The sequence below is a fragment of the Onychostoma macrolepis genome, chromosome 09, assembly GCF_012432095.1.
Source record: "Onychostoma macrolepis isolate SWU-2019 chromosome 09, ASM1243209v1, whole genome shotgun sequence".
Taxonomy (NCBI): Eukaryota; Metazoa; Chordata; class Actinopteri; order Cypriniformes; family Cyprinidae; genus Onychostoma; species Onychostoma macrolepis.
Window position 1 is genome coordinate 13,163,992 of NC_081163.1, and position 18,664 is coordinate 13,182,655.

General features: G+C 36.0%; 1 protein-coding gene across 2 annotated transcripts in view; it reads left to right on the top strand.

The window, feature by feature from the left end:
• mao (monoamine oxidase) overlaps nt 1-18,664 on the top strand; it is a 41,145-nt gene that overhangs the window by 11,833 nt on the left and 10,648 nt on the right. Inside the window, exons 1-4 of one of the 2 annotated variants that reach the window (XM_058787726.1) lie at nt 4,032-4,072; nt 7,086-7,180; nt 7,977-8,114; nt 18,001-18,105. In XM_058787726.1, the coding sequence (XP_058643709.1) occupies nt 4,063-4,072; nt 7,086-7,180; nt 7,977-8,114; nt 18,001-18,105 (348 nt within the window). In that variant the 5' untranslated portion in view covers nt 4,032-4,062. Of the gene's footprint in view, nt 1-4,031; nt 4,073-7,085; nt 7,181-7,976; nt 8,115-18,000; nt 18,106-18,664 lie in introns of those variants that run through there. The other variant, XM_058787725.1, reaches the window with a different exon arrangement.

Below are 18,664 nucleotides of genomic sequence, written 5' to 3' on the forward strand. Positions count from 1 at the left end.
TATTTCTACTACCTGAGCGTATTATTACTTGCAAAATTCCCCAGTTTCACAGAAGATCCTGTATTTTTAAATGTAGTTTTTTATTTTGTTTGTTTTTATTCATGTGTAAATTCCACTCTTATTTTAGTTTCATGCTGCTTGACATGTTGTTAAGTTCAGATGCAACAACTTAAGATGAAGAAATAGAGTGGATGTAGAATGAGAAATGAATTGGGTGGAAATGCAAAGAAAAGAAGGAAACAAAGACCTTGAAAGAATGTAGCTAAGTCTTTCCCAGTTAGAGACAAGCACTTTGATCTCCCAGAATTCTCTTCAAAGAAAGTTTGACCTTTTCCTCAGTGATTTGACATTCCAATTGGGGTCATATCTTCTCCATATGTGTGAATGATAATCTGTTGCATGCAACTCAAGTGTTTATCATTTAAACTGATTTAGTTTTGCCAAACATACATGTCCCATAGATCAGTGAGGTATGTCATAATTCAGCCTTTATTTAGAGCCACTTCCTGTAAAATAGTAGCTAGCTATGTAATGTGTCATTTTGCACTAATTTTTTACTATCATTTGGTCTGAGGTTTTCATTAGTCCATGGCTTATTTTACAAACCTTCCAGGGACTGTATTTCCGAGCCTGGGTGTTTAGGTTGCAGAGTCGTGATTCATGGCTTGATCTTTTAAGCTTATTTGGATGGCAGATTTTAACCAGATTGACTGCTTAAACTTAATTGTCTGCTAAATTGTAAGCTATGGTTTTAAAGTAGACCCATTATGCCCCGTTTTACACTAGGTGAAATAAGTCTCAGGTGTACCCAGAATGTGTCTGTAAAGTTTCAGCTCAAAACACCCCTCAGATCATTTATTATATCATTTTTAAAATGCCTATTTTGAGTGGAAGCAGAAACTAGCTGTTTTCGTGCATGCATCTTTAAATACAAATGAGCAGCTGCTCCCCGCCAACTTTTCCAGAATAAGGCAGTCTTTACAGCTCATACCTCAGATAATCTGCTAAAAACATGTTTGGTTTTGATTATCATGTCTATCACGCTGAAATCATACGTTTTAAACCATATTAGTTTAAACTTCTGATATACGATTTTCTAAACGCATACATCCGAAGCATATGCATGTGAGTAATAAAGAACCAAGTTCTTTTTCATGTCTTATTGCACTTAAACTGCCAAATGCACACAAGTTTATGCTAAAAACACACGAGTTACAAAAACAGTCGGTTATGTCTGTGAAGGTAAACAGCTGGGAAAGAAATTATATTAGATCTGTGTGACAACAGCGTAATATAAGGTAAATAAATCAATAAATCCACTGCTCTCTTGTCTCCTCTGAGGCTGGGACTCTAAATAGCGTTCTATGCTCATCTGTGCAGCCATTTCTCCATGGTCTTAGAACTGGTACACCGTTGTCGTTTGCTAAAACACAATGGCTGTGGGTGGAAACATGCAGATTAAGGGGCGGTAATATTATAATAAATCCACTTTCTACGTCATGGTGGGAGTGAAATCTGAGCGGCTCATTTTTCACAAGCTTGTAGAGAAAGGCTTACCAAAAAAAAAAAGACTGGGTTGTTCTTTTTCACGTTTTCTGGGTTGGTAGATGCACTGGGGACCTTAAACATGGAAAAGATTTTCAGATTTTCTTGATATGTCACCTTTAATGTCTCTACAGTATTTTTGACCAAAATTTGTCTTTTTGCTTGAATGAGCATGAGTAACTGCAACTTCGATACTTAGTCTGAAAGGATAAAAAAACAAAAACTATAATTTTGCCATTATTTACTCGCCTTTATGTCTTTGTCAGCGCTTATCTGGCAGTTGTTGTCTTTGAATCATACTTGTCTGTCATTTCCTGAAAAAAAAAAAAGGGATGGTGTTTGTAAAGACTAATTATTTGTGTTATTTAAAAGGTTTGCAGTGTTTGATTTAGTTCAAGTTGCAAGAAAGCAGCAGATCTTTTTTTCCTTATAATGACCTACAGTATATCCAAGTGAAAAAATAAGGAAAAAAGGCATGAAGCAGACTAAATGATCAGAGAAGTCTGTCATTTCGCTTGAAGTTCGAGATGATATTTAAATGAAAAATTATGAGGTCAATTTTATTAACGAATCTTATGTATGGATGATTTGTTCAGACTAAGGTCAATAAAGTACATTTACAAAATATATAAGGTGAATTTATTTCATGCTGTTTTTAAAGATCTTCTGTAAAAAAAAAAATAATGCAACAGTGAAGGCTGAAAACAGAGCATGAAGTTTAAGACTACTAGAATTGCAAAATACTTGAATTAATATATAAACTGGCAGGATGTCCAACTAAGAGACGCAGTTGAATGACTGATGCACAGATGTGGGCGCCTACTGAGAGAAAAAACATGAATGTAACCGAATGCATGTGTACTTAGACCAACAATCAAAATATTTTGCAGTCTGAACACAAGAGCGTGACCTGTGTGAACGGCCCCAAGTCTATAATTGTGATCTTATAAAAGTCAAGCACGAATCTTTCTTAAGCTTGACCACACTTTGGGATGTTTACTGTGCATTTACTGTTACTGTCGCCAGTGTTTATTGTAAACATGTTGTTTTTAGCAAACTGCGAGCTTCGTTTTTGTATTCAGTTCCATATGTGTTTACTTGGCAGTGGTAGAGTTCAGTCAGTGTGGTCCCTTCAGTACTGCACTTGAGTGACAAAGACCACAGCTACTATTATGTTTCTGCCAACTTCAAGTTTTTTTCTTCCTTTCCTGACCATTTAATGTCTCAGAAAGAAGAAAATATATACTTCTGAGACAGCCAAACATGCAAGACCAAACTTTCTCTCATGAGAGCTTTTTATGTTAAAGGAATATTTTCAGTTCAGCCAAGCAGTGACAAATGGAAATAAACTAGTGCTGTCAGTCGATTAAAAAATTGAATCGCGTTAATCACAGTCGTGGACTGTGATTAATCATGATTAATCACAAATTTAAAATACTAGGATTTACCTGTAAATATGTTGAAAAAGAAATGCATGACAAATTAGTTTAAGGAAACAGAACCTTTCACACGTCTGCCAGGTATGAGACATAATCCTGATTATTCTTTTATCATTATTCTTTTGTTTTTATTCAGCCATTATCAGCCTTTATACTGGCAATAAAACGTTTACCAAGCCACATCGCTTCAATCCCAGTATATATTTACCCAACTATTATCAAAAGTGTTTCTAAATAAATACAACAAAACATTTATTGCGACCTTACATGAAGTATTATGACAAAATGCATTATGAAGAAGAATTGGACCTGTTCTGCAGCTGCATTAGAGCTAATATTAGCATCATGCTACATAAGACAATTTATGAGATTAATAATACACAGAACTCACTTCAAACCACCATCGAGTGTTTGTAATAACTTCCTTTTGCGATCACATGTGGAATTTGGTCGTTTACTGTTGTTAAAATATGCTATTTATAGCCTTTTATATCGCTGCACAAATTAGCATTTCAGATGTACACATTCAACAAAAACAAAAAAATCACATACAGATATATCCTATCGTAATTGTGTGTTTATTATCTAATATAATTTCTTATATTTATTTCTGCTGTGTAAAAGTCTTAACATGTGCTCTGCTGAAACTCACGTTGTTTGTGATGTTACAACCGCCTCTCCGTTCTTAAGATGCCAGGGACACATTCCAAATATAATACACATTAGTAAAAGGATCTATTTTAATTTTTATTTGTCTATATACACTTTGAGCGGTCGCAGTACATTATAAAAGTAGCCCAAAAAAACGCAAACCACAGCTCTGTAATTTTTCCTGCGACTGTATTTTCAAAATAGCCCACTTGTGCCGCTGTCCTGGCAACACTGGTGCTGTACCCTCATCACACAATGATAGATAACCTTCCGCGCTGCAATGACGGGAAGAAGTTGGGGTCAAACCTTATCAAGCGATTAATTTGCGTTAAAAAAATATTAACGCGTTAACGTTGACACCCCTAAAATAAACACAACATATAGATCATATAATATTTTATAGACATCATATAGACAACTCTCAAATATGTGTGGTAGTGAGTATGACTTTGTTTGCACTGTCTTTAACATGGTAGCATCAGATTGGCCGGTAATTGCATACATGTGTGAAATATGAGGTTATTTTGAATTGGTTCTTGGAATATTTCACTTTGGGGTGAGACTTGAATACCTCCTACTCATGCCACCTGGTTAAATAATCAGGTTTCACTACAGCGTATACGACAGTGAGCTCATTTATCGTTCTCGGCCTTGTTCAGACAGGCATCAATTTTTTATTTATTTTAATTTTTTGGTCTGAGAACCAAAAACACATTAAATTCCAATGTTTACATACCTGACCCAAAGTACATTCTTTGGAACGTGTCTCTGTCTGAATGGTGGAAATTCATGTGTTTTTTCCCCATATTTTGGATATTAATGTTACATCATCAAGTTTTTAATATAGTCTGACCAAATATAGTCCAAATTTATTTGCATTTTGCACACCTTTTCCTCATGTGGTGAGTGTTTTTGAACACTGTATATGCATGAAGGTGTAAAATGCCATGATGGACATGAGCAAACCAAATGGCCAAGTTTCATCTTCTTTTTCCACACTAACAGCCACTCTCAGTTGTTGTATGAGTCTCTTGTCATTGTGCTGACGCATTTCTATAGTAACTGATGTATACATGTAATATTGGCTATGCTGTCTGAACAAACAGATCAGATTTCATCATTTGCTAAATGGACAGTCAGTCCCAAATATTGGATTTGAAAACCAAATTGTCTTTAGTAGTGTGAACAAAGCCTTAGAGGTTTATATTGGATTTCTTTCTAGCTCTGTGGCTCAGCCAAAACATCATTTAGTAAAACAATCATTTCAAACCTGTCAGATATCAGACTTCACAGCTGTGGCCAGGGTTTGTAAGCCTCTGCAGTTTCTTTTATATCTGTGCTGTTGCTGAGCGAATGAAGTGTCTGCGTGATGTAGGTCACTGTCGGCCACAGAACCCAAATGATGGAGAGCATTTCAGATGTTTGGCCCGTGTGTTTGGGTAAGCTGTTTGTCTGGGTGTCTGCCACTTTCTCCGCTTATCAAAGGCAGTTTGTAGTATTATATAAGCTTCAAAGGTCATGCATTGACCTCAGATGTTCTCTGCTGCATTGTCACATCACTGTAGCTGTTATAGAAAACAGGTTTATCTTTTTAATTATTTTTTTGTTTGACAGGCCATTTTCCAATTTTGATCTAAATGTGGTTTTTCCGATAAAATATTAATCTCATTCATTTCCATAAGGGCAAAAGACCAACTTAATTTTTTTATTAGATGTGTGTGTATATATATATAATATTTTAGCTGGTTCATATTTCCAGCATGGTGAAAAGTCATTACACCATATGAAATTCACAGGAGCAGTTTTACTTCCTCTGTAAGGAGAGGAAGTCCTTATGTGTGTGTGTTCAGAGACAGGAAACTCCTGTGAATTGGTGTTTGACTTGCGATTTTTCCTTGCAGGGAACCTAGTTCTCACTTGTGGCTTCTAGTTTTGAGTGATGCATTGGAGGAAACTGTTGATTTATTGCTCTGACACCATAATCACTGCGCAGCCTCAGGGGGTTAAACGGGAATCTCATCTCACTGATTGCAGGGAAGATGCAAAGATTTATTGAAATATATAAGTGGTTTTATACTGATAGTGTTGCCCATGGGACATCTTAGATACTGTGAGTGTGAAGTTTTTTATTTATTTTTTTACGCATGACACAAGGCTTCAACAATAGACCCGGAGAGACTTTCAGACTGGTTGATGGAGATGTCACTGTATTATTGGCCCAGTGCTGTGTTGTCACAATGTATTACATTTGTTGATCATTTACATGGGTTTTTATGTCTTGAAACTTTAACATTTGGCTTTCTATGATAGACTTAATCTTGTTGTTGTGATATTGGACTAATTAAGTATTTATCTAGCAGGCTGTCATAGATAAGGTGTTGTTGAATTTCAAGAATGACTTGTGATACTATAGCTTAGGAAGCATCATGAGACTGATGTGATAGCTGATGAAAATTGAGCTTTCCCATCACAGGAATAAATGACATTTTAAAATATATTCAAATAGAAAATAGTTGTTTTAAGATGTAAAAATATTTTACAATATTACTGTTTTAACTGTATTTTTGATTAAATCAATGCAGCCTTGGTGAGCATAAGAGACTTCTTTCAAAAACATTAAAAATGCTTACCAACCCTAAACCTTTAAAGGTGTACACACACACATAATTTTTTTTTTTATAATTATTATAATTTTTTTTAAATGTGTTTTTTGTTTTCTTTTGTTTTCACAAATTGTTTTGTGGCAGTTCCTGGGAAAAGTTTGCAAGGCAAGTGAGAACTACAGGCCAAACAAGGTCTGTATTAAAAAAAAAAAAAAAAACTTGTTGAACCCTGCAGATTTCCACAGAATTGGACATGCATACCATTCACAAAGTTCCACACATCTTCTCCCTGCATGTTCATTACATGCTTTGGCTAATTTGATTATATTTTCAGTTCCTAATATGAATACACCACTCCCAGGACTGTTTGACTAATTTTACCAGACCCCTGTTGTCTTTAATTTACAAGTTGAGGCGAATGGAAGACAAACTATTTATATGCCACATATTGCTTACACAAAAGAGGTTTAAAAATGTAGATGTCAATTTTAGCAGGTCAGTCATGATATCACACTCAATAGAAAGCCAATAACAACACTGTTATTGATAACTACTCTGCACAGTCAGACAGAAAGTAAGTTGTCAAGACAGGAACAACCTTTAATATTATCAGGACAGGAACAGTTTGAAAGAAAAAAGTACTTCTGACCACAGACTACTGGCATCTCAAATGAACTCTAAATCTCTGTCTTAGCAGTTAGCCAAAGTACAAATTCTTTTCCCTCTCTCTCTTCATCATCTCCTGAATAAACATAAGTTTTCTCAAAGACCAATCTAGCAGATATTTTTACATATACTATGTCTACTAAATCTTACAGTCTGCATTTTTTACATTCCCAATTCACAGGTCTGAGTGCCGCCAAGTTATTGGTGGAGAGCGGCCTGAATCCTGTGCTCCTGGAAGCCAGAAACCGTGTTGGTGGAAGAACCTACACTGTTCAGGTACGATACTCATCTGAAGCAAATGAAATTACTTCATTGCATGACACACGGTCTACTTTTACATGTGTGATAGGAACATGAGTCATAGATTATAATCACAACCAGGGGTGTGTGCGATATTATAATATCATAGTTGTTTTAACAACGTGCAACTTAATATTATTGAGTATGTCACTCACAAAACATTAACTCACAAATACACTCCTTGAGTCAACACATTCATTGTGATGTTGCCTATTTCAAGAATCATTGCTTCACATTTCAGTATTCAGAATTATACTTTGAAACATTGTTTATGTCATGTGTGTAAATACATTTATGCCACCTCTGCATTCAACAGTCTATGTAAATACATGTAAATGCCACTTCAGATGCAGTTTCTGTGCCACTTCTGCACTGCAAAAATGGATATAGTTGATAGTGGTTTATCTGGTATATTTGATCGGTAACAGCCCTTTGAATTTATTGATTAAATGTAAGAATTTGTGACAAAAGGTGATGCATGCATCTAATAAAGTTAGAAAAAAATGCCCCTAAAGTTAATAACACTGCTTTTTAACCTGATTTAACCTTGAGTCATTTGGCACAAGTCGGCTATTCGCCACCACGGCGAGTCTGTCGAAAGTCAAAACAGAGTTTCAAGATGCCTAGTGGGAGGCTGCGTACACATGGAAGGGAATCTGCTGTCTTTGCATGCATATTCTAACACTTCCTTTTTTGTTTTTCCTTTTTTTGGTCTCAGCGTGGCTTGTAGAAATTTTAGTGACTATTTCACTGTGAATCTGTGTGCTTTCAGAATAAGGAGACCAAATGGGTGGATCTGGGAGGAGCGTACATTGGGCCCACTCAAAACCGCATCCTGAGAATAGCCAAACAGTACGGCGTGAAAACATACAAAGTCAACGAGGAGGAGTCTCTGATTCACTATGTGAAGGTAAACCCCAGTGAAGGCCTACACATGTAGCAGCTTAGACTTATTACCGAATCAAAAGCAAAACATCTGCAAAATTCAAACAAGATTTTTCCCCTGCCCCAAAATCCAGCTCTTCATAGCCTCAGGCCAAAGCTTTGGCTAATAATACGGCCTTTTGTTTGAGCACACTCATGTCTTAATGCACAGGAAGTCAGAGCTAGCCCCGGTTCGCACTGCTGAACAGTGCTGAATACCGAGTCCCTCCTTCACATTAGTGTGTTGAGCTCAAGCCTGGAGATGCTAATCGCTGCCTGAAGGAAGTCTGTAATATGGTTTCAGATGCTTGGAGTGGGTAAGAAGGGCGGATCTCAAGAAACCAGCCACCCCTCCTCCTGCCCCATATCCAATTTGAGTAGACGCATCACTGCCCTTAGCACATGCACGCTGCATGACCTTATTAGATTTGGCTGTAGATTCAGTGTCTTCTCCGCTCTGACCCTGCTATTACATGGATAAATCACTGGATTCTTAGTACTGCTCTTTCTCATGTGGGCTTTACTGCTTTCTGTGGTCATATTTCATAAGAAAAATACAGGTTGTTTTAAAGTTATCATGGTAAATCAAAGGGGTTCTTGAGATGGAGACCAGGAAAACGACAAGCTCACACATACTCAAGAAGGCGGAGTGCACGAAGGGAAAGGTCATGGTGGAGATTCATTGGAGTGTTCATTGTTGATTATGTCAGGATGGAACTGGATTTCAGTTGCCGTGGAAAAGACCCTTTGGCATGTTTCCCATAATCTTTGATTTTGCCCAGCAGAATAGTTAGCTGTGTAACACCATTACCATCAAATCTATACATTATCAGTGTAAATATTTGGTTAAAAATCAGGAATGTGAAAGTAGTAGAATCTTGTTAAAGGGAAAGTTCAACCAAAAATGAAAATTGTTGTTCCAGACCTATATGATTTTATTTTGTCCGTTGAACACAAAAGGATAAATTTTGAGGAATGTGCTGGTTGTGCTTTTCTACGCAGTTACAATGAATAGTGCTTTCTAGCTTTAAAAAGCAGCAACATATCATAAAAGTGGTTCAAATGACTGTTCCGTAATGAAAGTCACATGATAGCTTGTTGTTTCAGTGGTCTGTTAAATGTGGCGAGTCAGTGAGTTGAATTTGAGATCAGTGAATAAGTCATGATTCAGTCATGAATCAGACATATAGACGGTACTTTTCTCAATATTTCCAGCTAATAACTTTGACAAAGAACTATTATATGTCTTCAGAAGTCATATACGGAACACTTCAGATTATAAGTGCCTTTACTGTCAGTTTTGATCAGTTTAATGCATCCTTCTTGAATAAAAGTATTAATATTTTTTAGGGATACATCGATTCGATACTCAGGATCGGTATCGGCTCCGATACTGGTCTTTTCTGCCGGATCGGGTATCGGTCAGACGAGACCGATCCAAATCCGATATTGTGCATATACTATTCTGTGTTATTGTTAAGCCCCATGAAAGCACTCATTATCATAATCATTATAAAGCACCATAAAGTCAAAGTCCAAGTGTTCTGAAACCGTTCCGTAGTTTAATGTGAGGTACAGATGAATATTTAAGTCGTTAAATTCAAGTTAACATAAAAGCTTCTCTCTGCTGCAGCTGTCTGTCATCCTCCATTCAGCGTTCAAACTGCGTGTCGCGTTTGGACAGTCAAGATGATGAAACTCTCTCCAAGAGTACACAGTAAAACTGTTAAAAGAAAAGGCTCAATAAATTATTGCACAGATTTAATAAACTACGCATCAATATCTCTTGTGCTTTGAACTTCTCTATGCGGAGCAGCGTGCTGTGACATTCTGTGTACGGGACGCGCATAAGCATTTTGTGCTGCTCTGTATTGGAGCTTTTCGTATTATAATACTTTTGCACAATGAAAGATTATTTATAACGTTTCTTGTTCTGTCCTTTAAGGCTATTAACAATCTAATGGAGGCAGCAACATATGATAGATAGGACTCCTCTATCATATGTTGCTGCCTTTATTACTGTGCTATACATTTAAAAGGAATGTCTTTTAATTTTATTGTTAAATTTATATGTAAATACATTTACTTGTTTTCATTAATGTATTTTACAACAATACAGAGAGCAATGTGTAAGTCCTGTACTTATTCACTTTTATTTGTTCCCCACTAAATAATGTTATTTCACTAAATGTTTAGAATTTATAAAATTGTGCACTCATGATTTTTCTAGAATAACTTTTGCTGCTAAATTATCCACTAACCCAGTTTTTAATAGTATTTTTGTCATAGATTATGATTATATATTTTTCATTTGTTATTTTTCATTAAAGCTGCAGTCCGTAACTTTTTTTGGTTAAAAATGATCCAAAATCAATATTTGAGCAAGGACATAACCAGCCAGTGTTCAAAACTATTGCCTTACTTTAGCCCGATTCACAACGGTTAGCTTCAGGGTTCCCGGGGGTCCTTAAAAAGTCTTAAAAGGTCTTAAATTTACTTTATCAAATTTAAGGTCATAAAAAGTCTTAAATTGTCTTAATTATGATTTCAAGAGGTCTTAAATTTGGGTACAGACCAGAATCGCGATACAGCTTAATGTGACGATTAAACTTCAAAAGTGCTATAAATAAAATATGAGCGCTGCACGTTTCAAAGTCCGGTGCTGCGCTGCTTCGTGTTCTGGCGTTACCGGGGAAACCGTTCGAAAGCGCCTCCTGAATCTGCATGTTCAATAGGGCTGTTGTTGTGAGTAGGAGGCTGTAGTTTCAGAACTGGATTTCTAGGACCCTATAGTTTTTTTGTTTGTTTTTTAATTATTTTATTTATTTATTTTTTGCATGTATGTATTGTGTCAGGTCTTCCAGCCAGTTCTATCAAACCTTTACAATTAATCCAGAACGTGGCAGCAAGATTAATTTTTAATGAGCCAAAAAGAATGTAAGAGAGAATGAAGAACATCACACCTCTCTCTATTCTAATTCTATTCTTAAAAAAAAAATAAAATAAAATAAAAAAATAACACTAGCTTTTCTAATCTTTTTGTATTCTGTTTTCTTTTTATTTATTATACAATTAACAAAAGCAAAAAAAGGCCTCTAACACTAGCTTGCTCTATTCTTTTTCTATTCTATGCTTTTGTTTTACTTATTATATAATTTAAAAAAAAATCTCTTGCTACGTGTACTGCGTTAGGCTAAATGAGACTTGTTATAGCACTTGCATATCGTTGCTCTTTTGTTGATTTTGATTGCTTCCATTGTCCTCATTTATAAGTCACTTTGGATAAAAGCATCTGCTAAATGACTGAATATTAGTGGCTCATACTATTTTATAGCACTTGGTATTCAATTCTGTATATTATTATTTTTAAGGAATTATGTAGTTATTTAATTGTATACACTTAATTATTGTCCTAACCAACTCCTAACTCTAAACATACACGTTGGTAACCCTCTAGAAATATTTAACCTAATTTATTTAAATATTCAATACATTCTGGTTTAAAATTCAGTTTTCTTGGAAAGAAGACTTGTGTCTGTGCGAGACTTCAGTTAATTAGCTACAGCGCTTCACGTCTGATGTGCTGTTTGTTTGCATCTCTTTGTTTGATGTTTGAATCAGGTCTCCTTTGTTGGAATAGATGGTGCTGTCCCAAAAAATAGGGTCCTATGCAGTCCTAGAACTGCAGCCTCTAGTATTGCAGGAACATTGGGTTGTTTTTGTTCAGACCAATGCAAAAATCGACCCATGTTTTTACCCTGCAAACACGCAGAGCTGTAAATGTGAACTGGTGGAGCGATAAGGAGATAATTCATTATAAAAATTTGTTATTTAATTAATATGTGACCCTGGACCACAAAACCAGTCTTAAGTGTCAATTTTTCAAAATCTGAAAAAAATTCATCTGAAAGCCGAATAAATGAGCTTTCCATTGATGTATGGTTTGTTAGGATCGGACAACATTTGGCCGAGATACAACTATTTGAAAATCTGGAATCTGAGGGTGCAAAAATATCTAAATATTGAGAGAATCGCCTTTAAAGTTGTCCAAATGAAGTTCTTAGCAATGCATATTACTAATCAAAAATTTACTTTTGATATATTTACAGTAGGAAATTTACAAAATATCTTTACTTAATATCCTAATGATTTTTCACATAAAAGAAAAATCAATCATTTTGACCCATACAATGTATTGTTGGCTATTGCTACAAATATACCTCAGCGACTTAAGACTGGTTTTGTGGTCCAGGGTCACATATAATAATTTATTGATAATTGTTTAAATTAATATAATTAATACTTTTGACTCATCCATTTTCTTAAAAAATGGTTTAAAGGCTGAAATGTGAAGTGTATCATTTTATAAAACTTTTTGTTTTGTGAAAACTTCTATCTGAACTGTAAATCGTGCTTTTTACATTCATTTTACAGTTTACCATAGACATTGCCCTACCCTGCTCATATGGTATTAATTTTATTTGTGCAGGTCTTAAAAAGTCTTAAATTTGAGCTTAAAAATCCTGCAGCAACCCTGAGCTTATAATAATGTTTTCTAATTTGAGTGGTAATGGTATGTTTTCACGGGAAATTCTAGCATGGCACTGCGTCATTGCATCACGTCTGTAAACATAAAGAAGTTGTCCTGGCTACTAGACTATCGCACGAGAGGATCCTGCATGTGGCGCATCGTTTATAGCCTTTTCTCACAGCAGCTGGAATTATTAAATGTATCATTTTGATGGCGGATTGTAATACAGAAAGTATTATGTGTTTATGAAACACATGTGAATGAAATTAAATTATATTCCAGTTTTAAATGTGTTTCTGATTACAGATAGCCTGAATTTACACAATATTTGTATTTTAAAGACAACCAGTTCGAAGGGAGCATAGTTTGCTTTTTGGGTTAAAAGAATTTCTTAATATGAAATTCGAATGGTATGACAATTAGATTAAACTGTACAGAAATTGAAATCTACACACTTTACTCATAGTGATGCAATGCTGATGTGGTTAATTTGAGAATAAAGTATAACAATAATAATAATTTGCACGGTTTCATGTGACATGAGCTAATCGATCATTAGATTAAATCACCATTGGAAGCATGATTTATTGTAATGCTTTTTTCCACAGTTGGTCAGAACAAACGTGGCAGACTTGTTACTTACTTGTTCAGATGACAATTCTTATTTGGGTCATATATTCCGAGATGTAGACTAATCTGTAAATATCCACACCGGCGCGGTGATTGACAGCTACATATACTCCTCAAAACATTAGATTCATCCGCACTGGAGCTGTGCCAGAGTACAACCCCACACAATCAAGATAATTCCGCAAGTAACTGCAATTCCAGGTTTTCAAACATAGATGGCGACAAAGAGACAAAACGTACAGACTGCAGCTTTAAAATGAAGTTGTCTATATTTAGTAGATTGTGTTTAACACACAAAAGGGTGACTATCAGGTCAACACACAGAAGTATAGAAATTCTACACTGATTTAAAAAAAACTGCACTGGTATCGGATCGGATCGGAATCGGCTGATACTCAGAATTTTCTGCATTGGATCGGATTGGATCTGAAAAAATGGTATCGTTGCATATTTTTTAACAAAATCTTACAGACCCCAAATTCTAATGATATTGTACTTTATATGTAGGTTATATATATTTTTGTTTGCTAGTGTTTTTTTGATCTTTTGAGTTACAGTACAGTGCCTCATGTTCCTGCTGGAGTCATTTCTATAAAAATGCAAACTCTTTAAAAAAACAATCATTGGTTCCTGTTCCTTGGTTTGTGCAGTTTGACAGCACAATTATTGTCAAAGTCAATATCAAACCAGCTCTTCCTTAACAGGTTTTGTCAGAATAAACCCAAAGGCAGTAATGCAGAATGAGGTAGACACTAGGAAGAGGCTATGAACATCTATCTGATATCTGATTGATTTTAAGGCTTTATTTGTTGAAGAACGCATCAGCATGGATTCAGACATCTGTAAGAGAGATGCTGTTCAGAGACTCAGTGATACTACTTGAAAATAAAGGAGAGTGCTGTGTTACATCACATTTTCATTTGGCTTCTTCATTTCAACCGATACTGTTGTGGTCTGTCTTGCTATAGGCTGCTTTTTGGTACGTGTTGTGATTTAAATAGAATAAATGTGAATGTGTCTGTCTTAATGATTAATGATGTGTGTGTTTGTGTTAGTGTATGTTCTGAAGGAGCCGTCCCCTCTCTCCTCGTGCCATTATCTCCTGATCGGAGCATCCCTGTGGGTTTCCATGGCAGCACTCCTCATCAAAAGACAATCGCTATCAGGATTGAGGGGACACACTCTCTTTCTCTCTGTCTCTCTCTCTCTCACGTTTTCTCACACCATGATGTCTGGCTCTGTCTTTGGGATCAGGGGCGTTTCCTTCATAACCAAATTGCTTCAGTCCACAGAGGCACGAAGTCAGGTTTTTAATGTTGAGCCATGCAAATGTCTGGTGACAACCCACTAATTAATAAAGCCAGTGTACATTTTCCAACTAAAATTGTGGTCACATTTACCACTGTTCTGCAAATTTTGAGGGGAGAAATCCAGTAATTTTAATAGGAATCCACACAATCTGTAATTAAGCGTCAATGCGAAAGATTTCACAAAGGTGTTGAGCAACAGAAAGCTGCTTGGTAGCTTGGGAGCCGTGCTTTATACATTGCTACACTATTGGCAATTGACAAACCTTTTTTCTTTGTGAAATTTTGCTAATGTGACTGCGTTTTAATTTTTGTAGGTCACTAACACAATTTTGCTTTGTCATTGAGGAATGAATGAATTAATCTCTATTGATCTAGTCTGTTGACCTTAACAACAGTGGTGTAATTCACCTTTTGATTTTATCATGGATATTATCAGTGTTTTGCTGAACTGTGTCCATTTTTCTGCGTAGTTTTATGAAAGAGGCTCATAGGGTAGTTTTATTAGCCCTCACATAGTCAGTCCAATCTGCTCCTGCACGCTTTGTTGAAAGTTTTACAACCGCTTTTATAGTATCACCTGTTACTCAGCAATCACGTATTGGCCTTGAGCCAGTATTAGCCAATAAGGGCCTTACAATGAGCAGACCATTTTATAATTAAGGTGAGCGTGCAGCCAAGGCGCCCGTGTAATCAGCTTTTCTATAGCTGTAATCCTAAAGGCCAGACCCAGTTTCCTCTGCCTCTGTCTGTGAGGAACTGCTCTGCTCTTTCTGGCAGTCTTAGCATATCAGTATGATTATGATTGAACAGTTGTGCAAAGGCAGTGTTGTTAAAAATTAATACAGCTATTGTACAGTGTTTGCATTACTAAGCATTTACATTAGTGGTTTCTGAGCAATACTAATAAACCACATATACTTATTGTTGTGGAACTACTTGGAATTACATTGTTGTTGGTACTATTGCAATTCATTATAATGATATGTAATATGTGCATAGTTTTACTGTTAATACCTAAAGGTTGGTATTTCCAAATTTAAAAATGTAATTTCTAAACAGCTAGCAGCACTAAACAAACTTGTAAAAATAGTTACTGTTTTCTAGGAATGAACAATGTATCGGAACTGTATTGGTTATTGATATTAGATATTTTATCGGTAGATTTAGATTAAATTTTGCCAACATTTGAATATTCATTTTATGTAAAGGTACTTTTTATTTTTTTAGACACAGTAGTGTAGGATTTTAATATTGGCAATTTATCGGTTATTGCCATAACATAAAAACAATTGCAAGCTTATCTGTATCGGCCAATATTGGTGCAAAAAATGACTGCTTGTTTCTTCAAAAGAAAATATGTTCATTATGTAAAAAGTCTATACTGTAACATACAGGCAAATAGAATGTTACTTTGGAAGATGATACATTTGCGTTGAACAGGATGTGGTCTCATTTCATTGCTTGTAACCGAGGAGATGGGCAGCAGTGTGGATATAGAGCAGTATGAGGTTAGTGATAGTAGAGAGGCTTAGGTTCTGCTCTGGCTGAAAAGATATCATAAGAGATGCACTCCATCTCTCCACCTCAATTCTGTCGCCATGGGAACAGACCTGTTGCTGGATGCTGAGCGATCCAGTGTCCTATCCTGCATTGGTCTGGCAGGCTCACAAATGATATGGAAATGTCATGGTCTCTTATTTAGCTGAACATGTTTTCCTAGTGTTAGTTGGCTTAGAAATGTAGATGGCCAAGTCACATAAAAAAATTATACATATGCTTTTTTTAAACCCAACTTAGGCTAAGAAGACCATTTTTGTAAGACATACAGGTTTAACTGACATTTCTAGAGAAATGTCATGCATGTTTCCCATCAAAAGTGTAATTTAAATTTTAAAAATATGTATGTTTTATAATTCATGTAGCTCAAACAATAGAGCATGGTGCTAATGGAAAGGTCATGGGTTCGATTGCTAGGGAATGCATGAACTGTATGAATTTAAACCTTGAATGCAATGGAAGGCGCTTTGAATAAAAGTGTAGGCTAATGGATAAATGTAAATGTATAATAAAGCATGGTTATTATAGTTTAAAAATGTGTCAAGTTCAGTTTCCTTTTATCGTTATCAATATAATAGACTAGATTTGAACCTTGGAATGCCGGGCTGCTAAGTTCTTTGAAAGTCAAAGTTCTTTGAATTTTGTCATGTTTCGTCTTGTTTAGGGCACCAGGAGAGCCAGAACTGCCATAGTGTCCACTCAAAAAGGAGCATGGCGTCCCTCCGTTGTTTTGCGGTGGTCTGCCATTTGAAGTCTTCAATAATTTATCTGTCCTACTAAGTGCATTCTAGTCCTACTCAAAAACCACTTTGGTTCCCCTCAGATGTTTCTGCGAGCAATAAAATGACAGGGTTTTCCGAAACGGTGTGTTGAAAATGCACAAATCACTATGACATGACAAATTGCTCAGAACTGAACGCTGGACATCAAACCCAGGGGTGCGTGAGAATCCTTCTAGGTGACAGGTCTTTGATTTTGTCAGCAGTTTTGACTAGGTTGCCTGATTCAGTACTAAAGTACTAACCTTTAGCACATTTTCAACTGTCCATCTCGAGCCTTCTTTATCAGAGATTTCATTTTCATTGTCATAGCAGTCATTAGAGTCTTTATGTTGAAGAACAACATATTGAAACGCGGCGCTTCGTCTTTGATGTGTAGTTAAACATTAATCAATCAGCCCAGCGGTGCTTATTTAAGAGCCCCACAGCAACAGAGCAATCCAGGTATGAAGTAATGTCTGCATATAGTTACCCCATTGGCCAGCCGCAGAGAATGATCATACTGACTAAGCGTTTCCACTACTGTGGGAAGCAAGCGATGTGTGAACAGCTTGTGTCATATAGCTGCTGTTTGCCAAAGGCTAATATTGTCATTATCTGTGATTATGAATTTTACTGAATTAGCATTATCATTAATGTCTATTTATAGATGCTTTATCATTACTGTATATTCTACTCCAACCCCCTAATGAGCATATATATCCTTTTCCTGCTCCTAATGAAGAAGATTGTCACATTTTTATGTGAAATTCATAAAATCTTACTGAGATTTGATAAGGTCGAGTTGTTTCTGATCTTCTGGTTGTATTAACGCAAACTGTAAAGGCTGTGAACAGAGGCCCTCCATTAACTGATTTGATTCCAAGCCAGGCGAAATGCAGTTACGTATATTTTAGGCAGCAAAAACCATTTTCCATTCCAGACTGGTTACACTTCTAATGATAATGAGGTCATGATGGCTATGATAAAGACATTACGTCAACAATGACAAAATAATAATCACAATTTTCATTATTTGGTGATAAGGTAGTAGGTTTCTTACGGACACTGTTTCTTGTTTCCAAGGGCAAATCATATCCATTCAAAGGGCCTTTCCCTCCAATGTGGAACCCTCTTGCCTACCTGGACTACAACAACCTCTGGAGGACAATGGACAAGATGGGAATGGAGGTAAAGGCCATTTTTATTCAGAACCGAGTTCCATTAACTGTTCTCCTGTATACATGATATACTTACCACAACACTGCTGCTGAATCTACATCACAAAACAAACACTCAAACGTACAGTGCAACACATGTAATCTGATTCCCAAATGAATGACTCTCACGAGTCCATTCATTGTAGTGAATCAAACGCATACAGCGTTACCAGTATGGAGTTGGTTCTTTTTAGTGAAATGAACACACACAACACAACCAGTGCACTCAAATGACTCGAGTCTTAAGTCTGAACTTTTTTGTGACTCAAACACATACAGTGCAACATCTGGAATATGATACTTGTATGAATAAGTTGGTTCCTTTTAGTGAATCAAAACATACAACACAACCAGTGTAGACCAATTTCCTAATGAGCTGGTTCTTTAAAGTGAATCAAAAACATACAGTGTAACCAGTGTAGTTTTATTCCTGAAAGAAATACCTTAATATGTCAGTTCTTTTTATTGAATCAAATGCGTGCAGTGCGACTAGTGTTGTTCGGTTCCCAAATGAATTACTGTAATTAGTC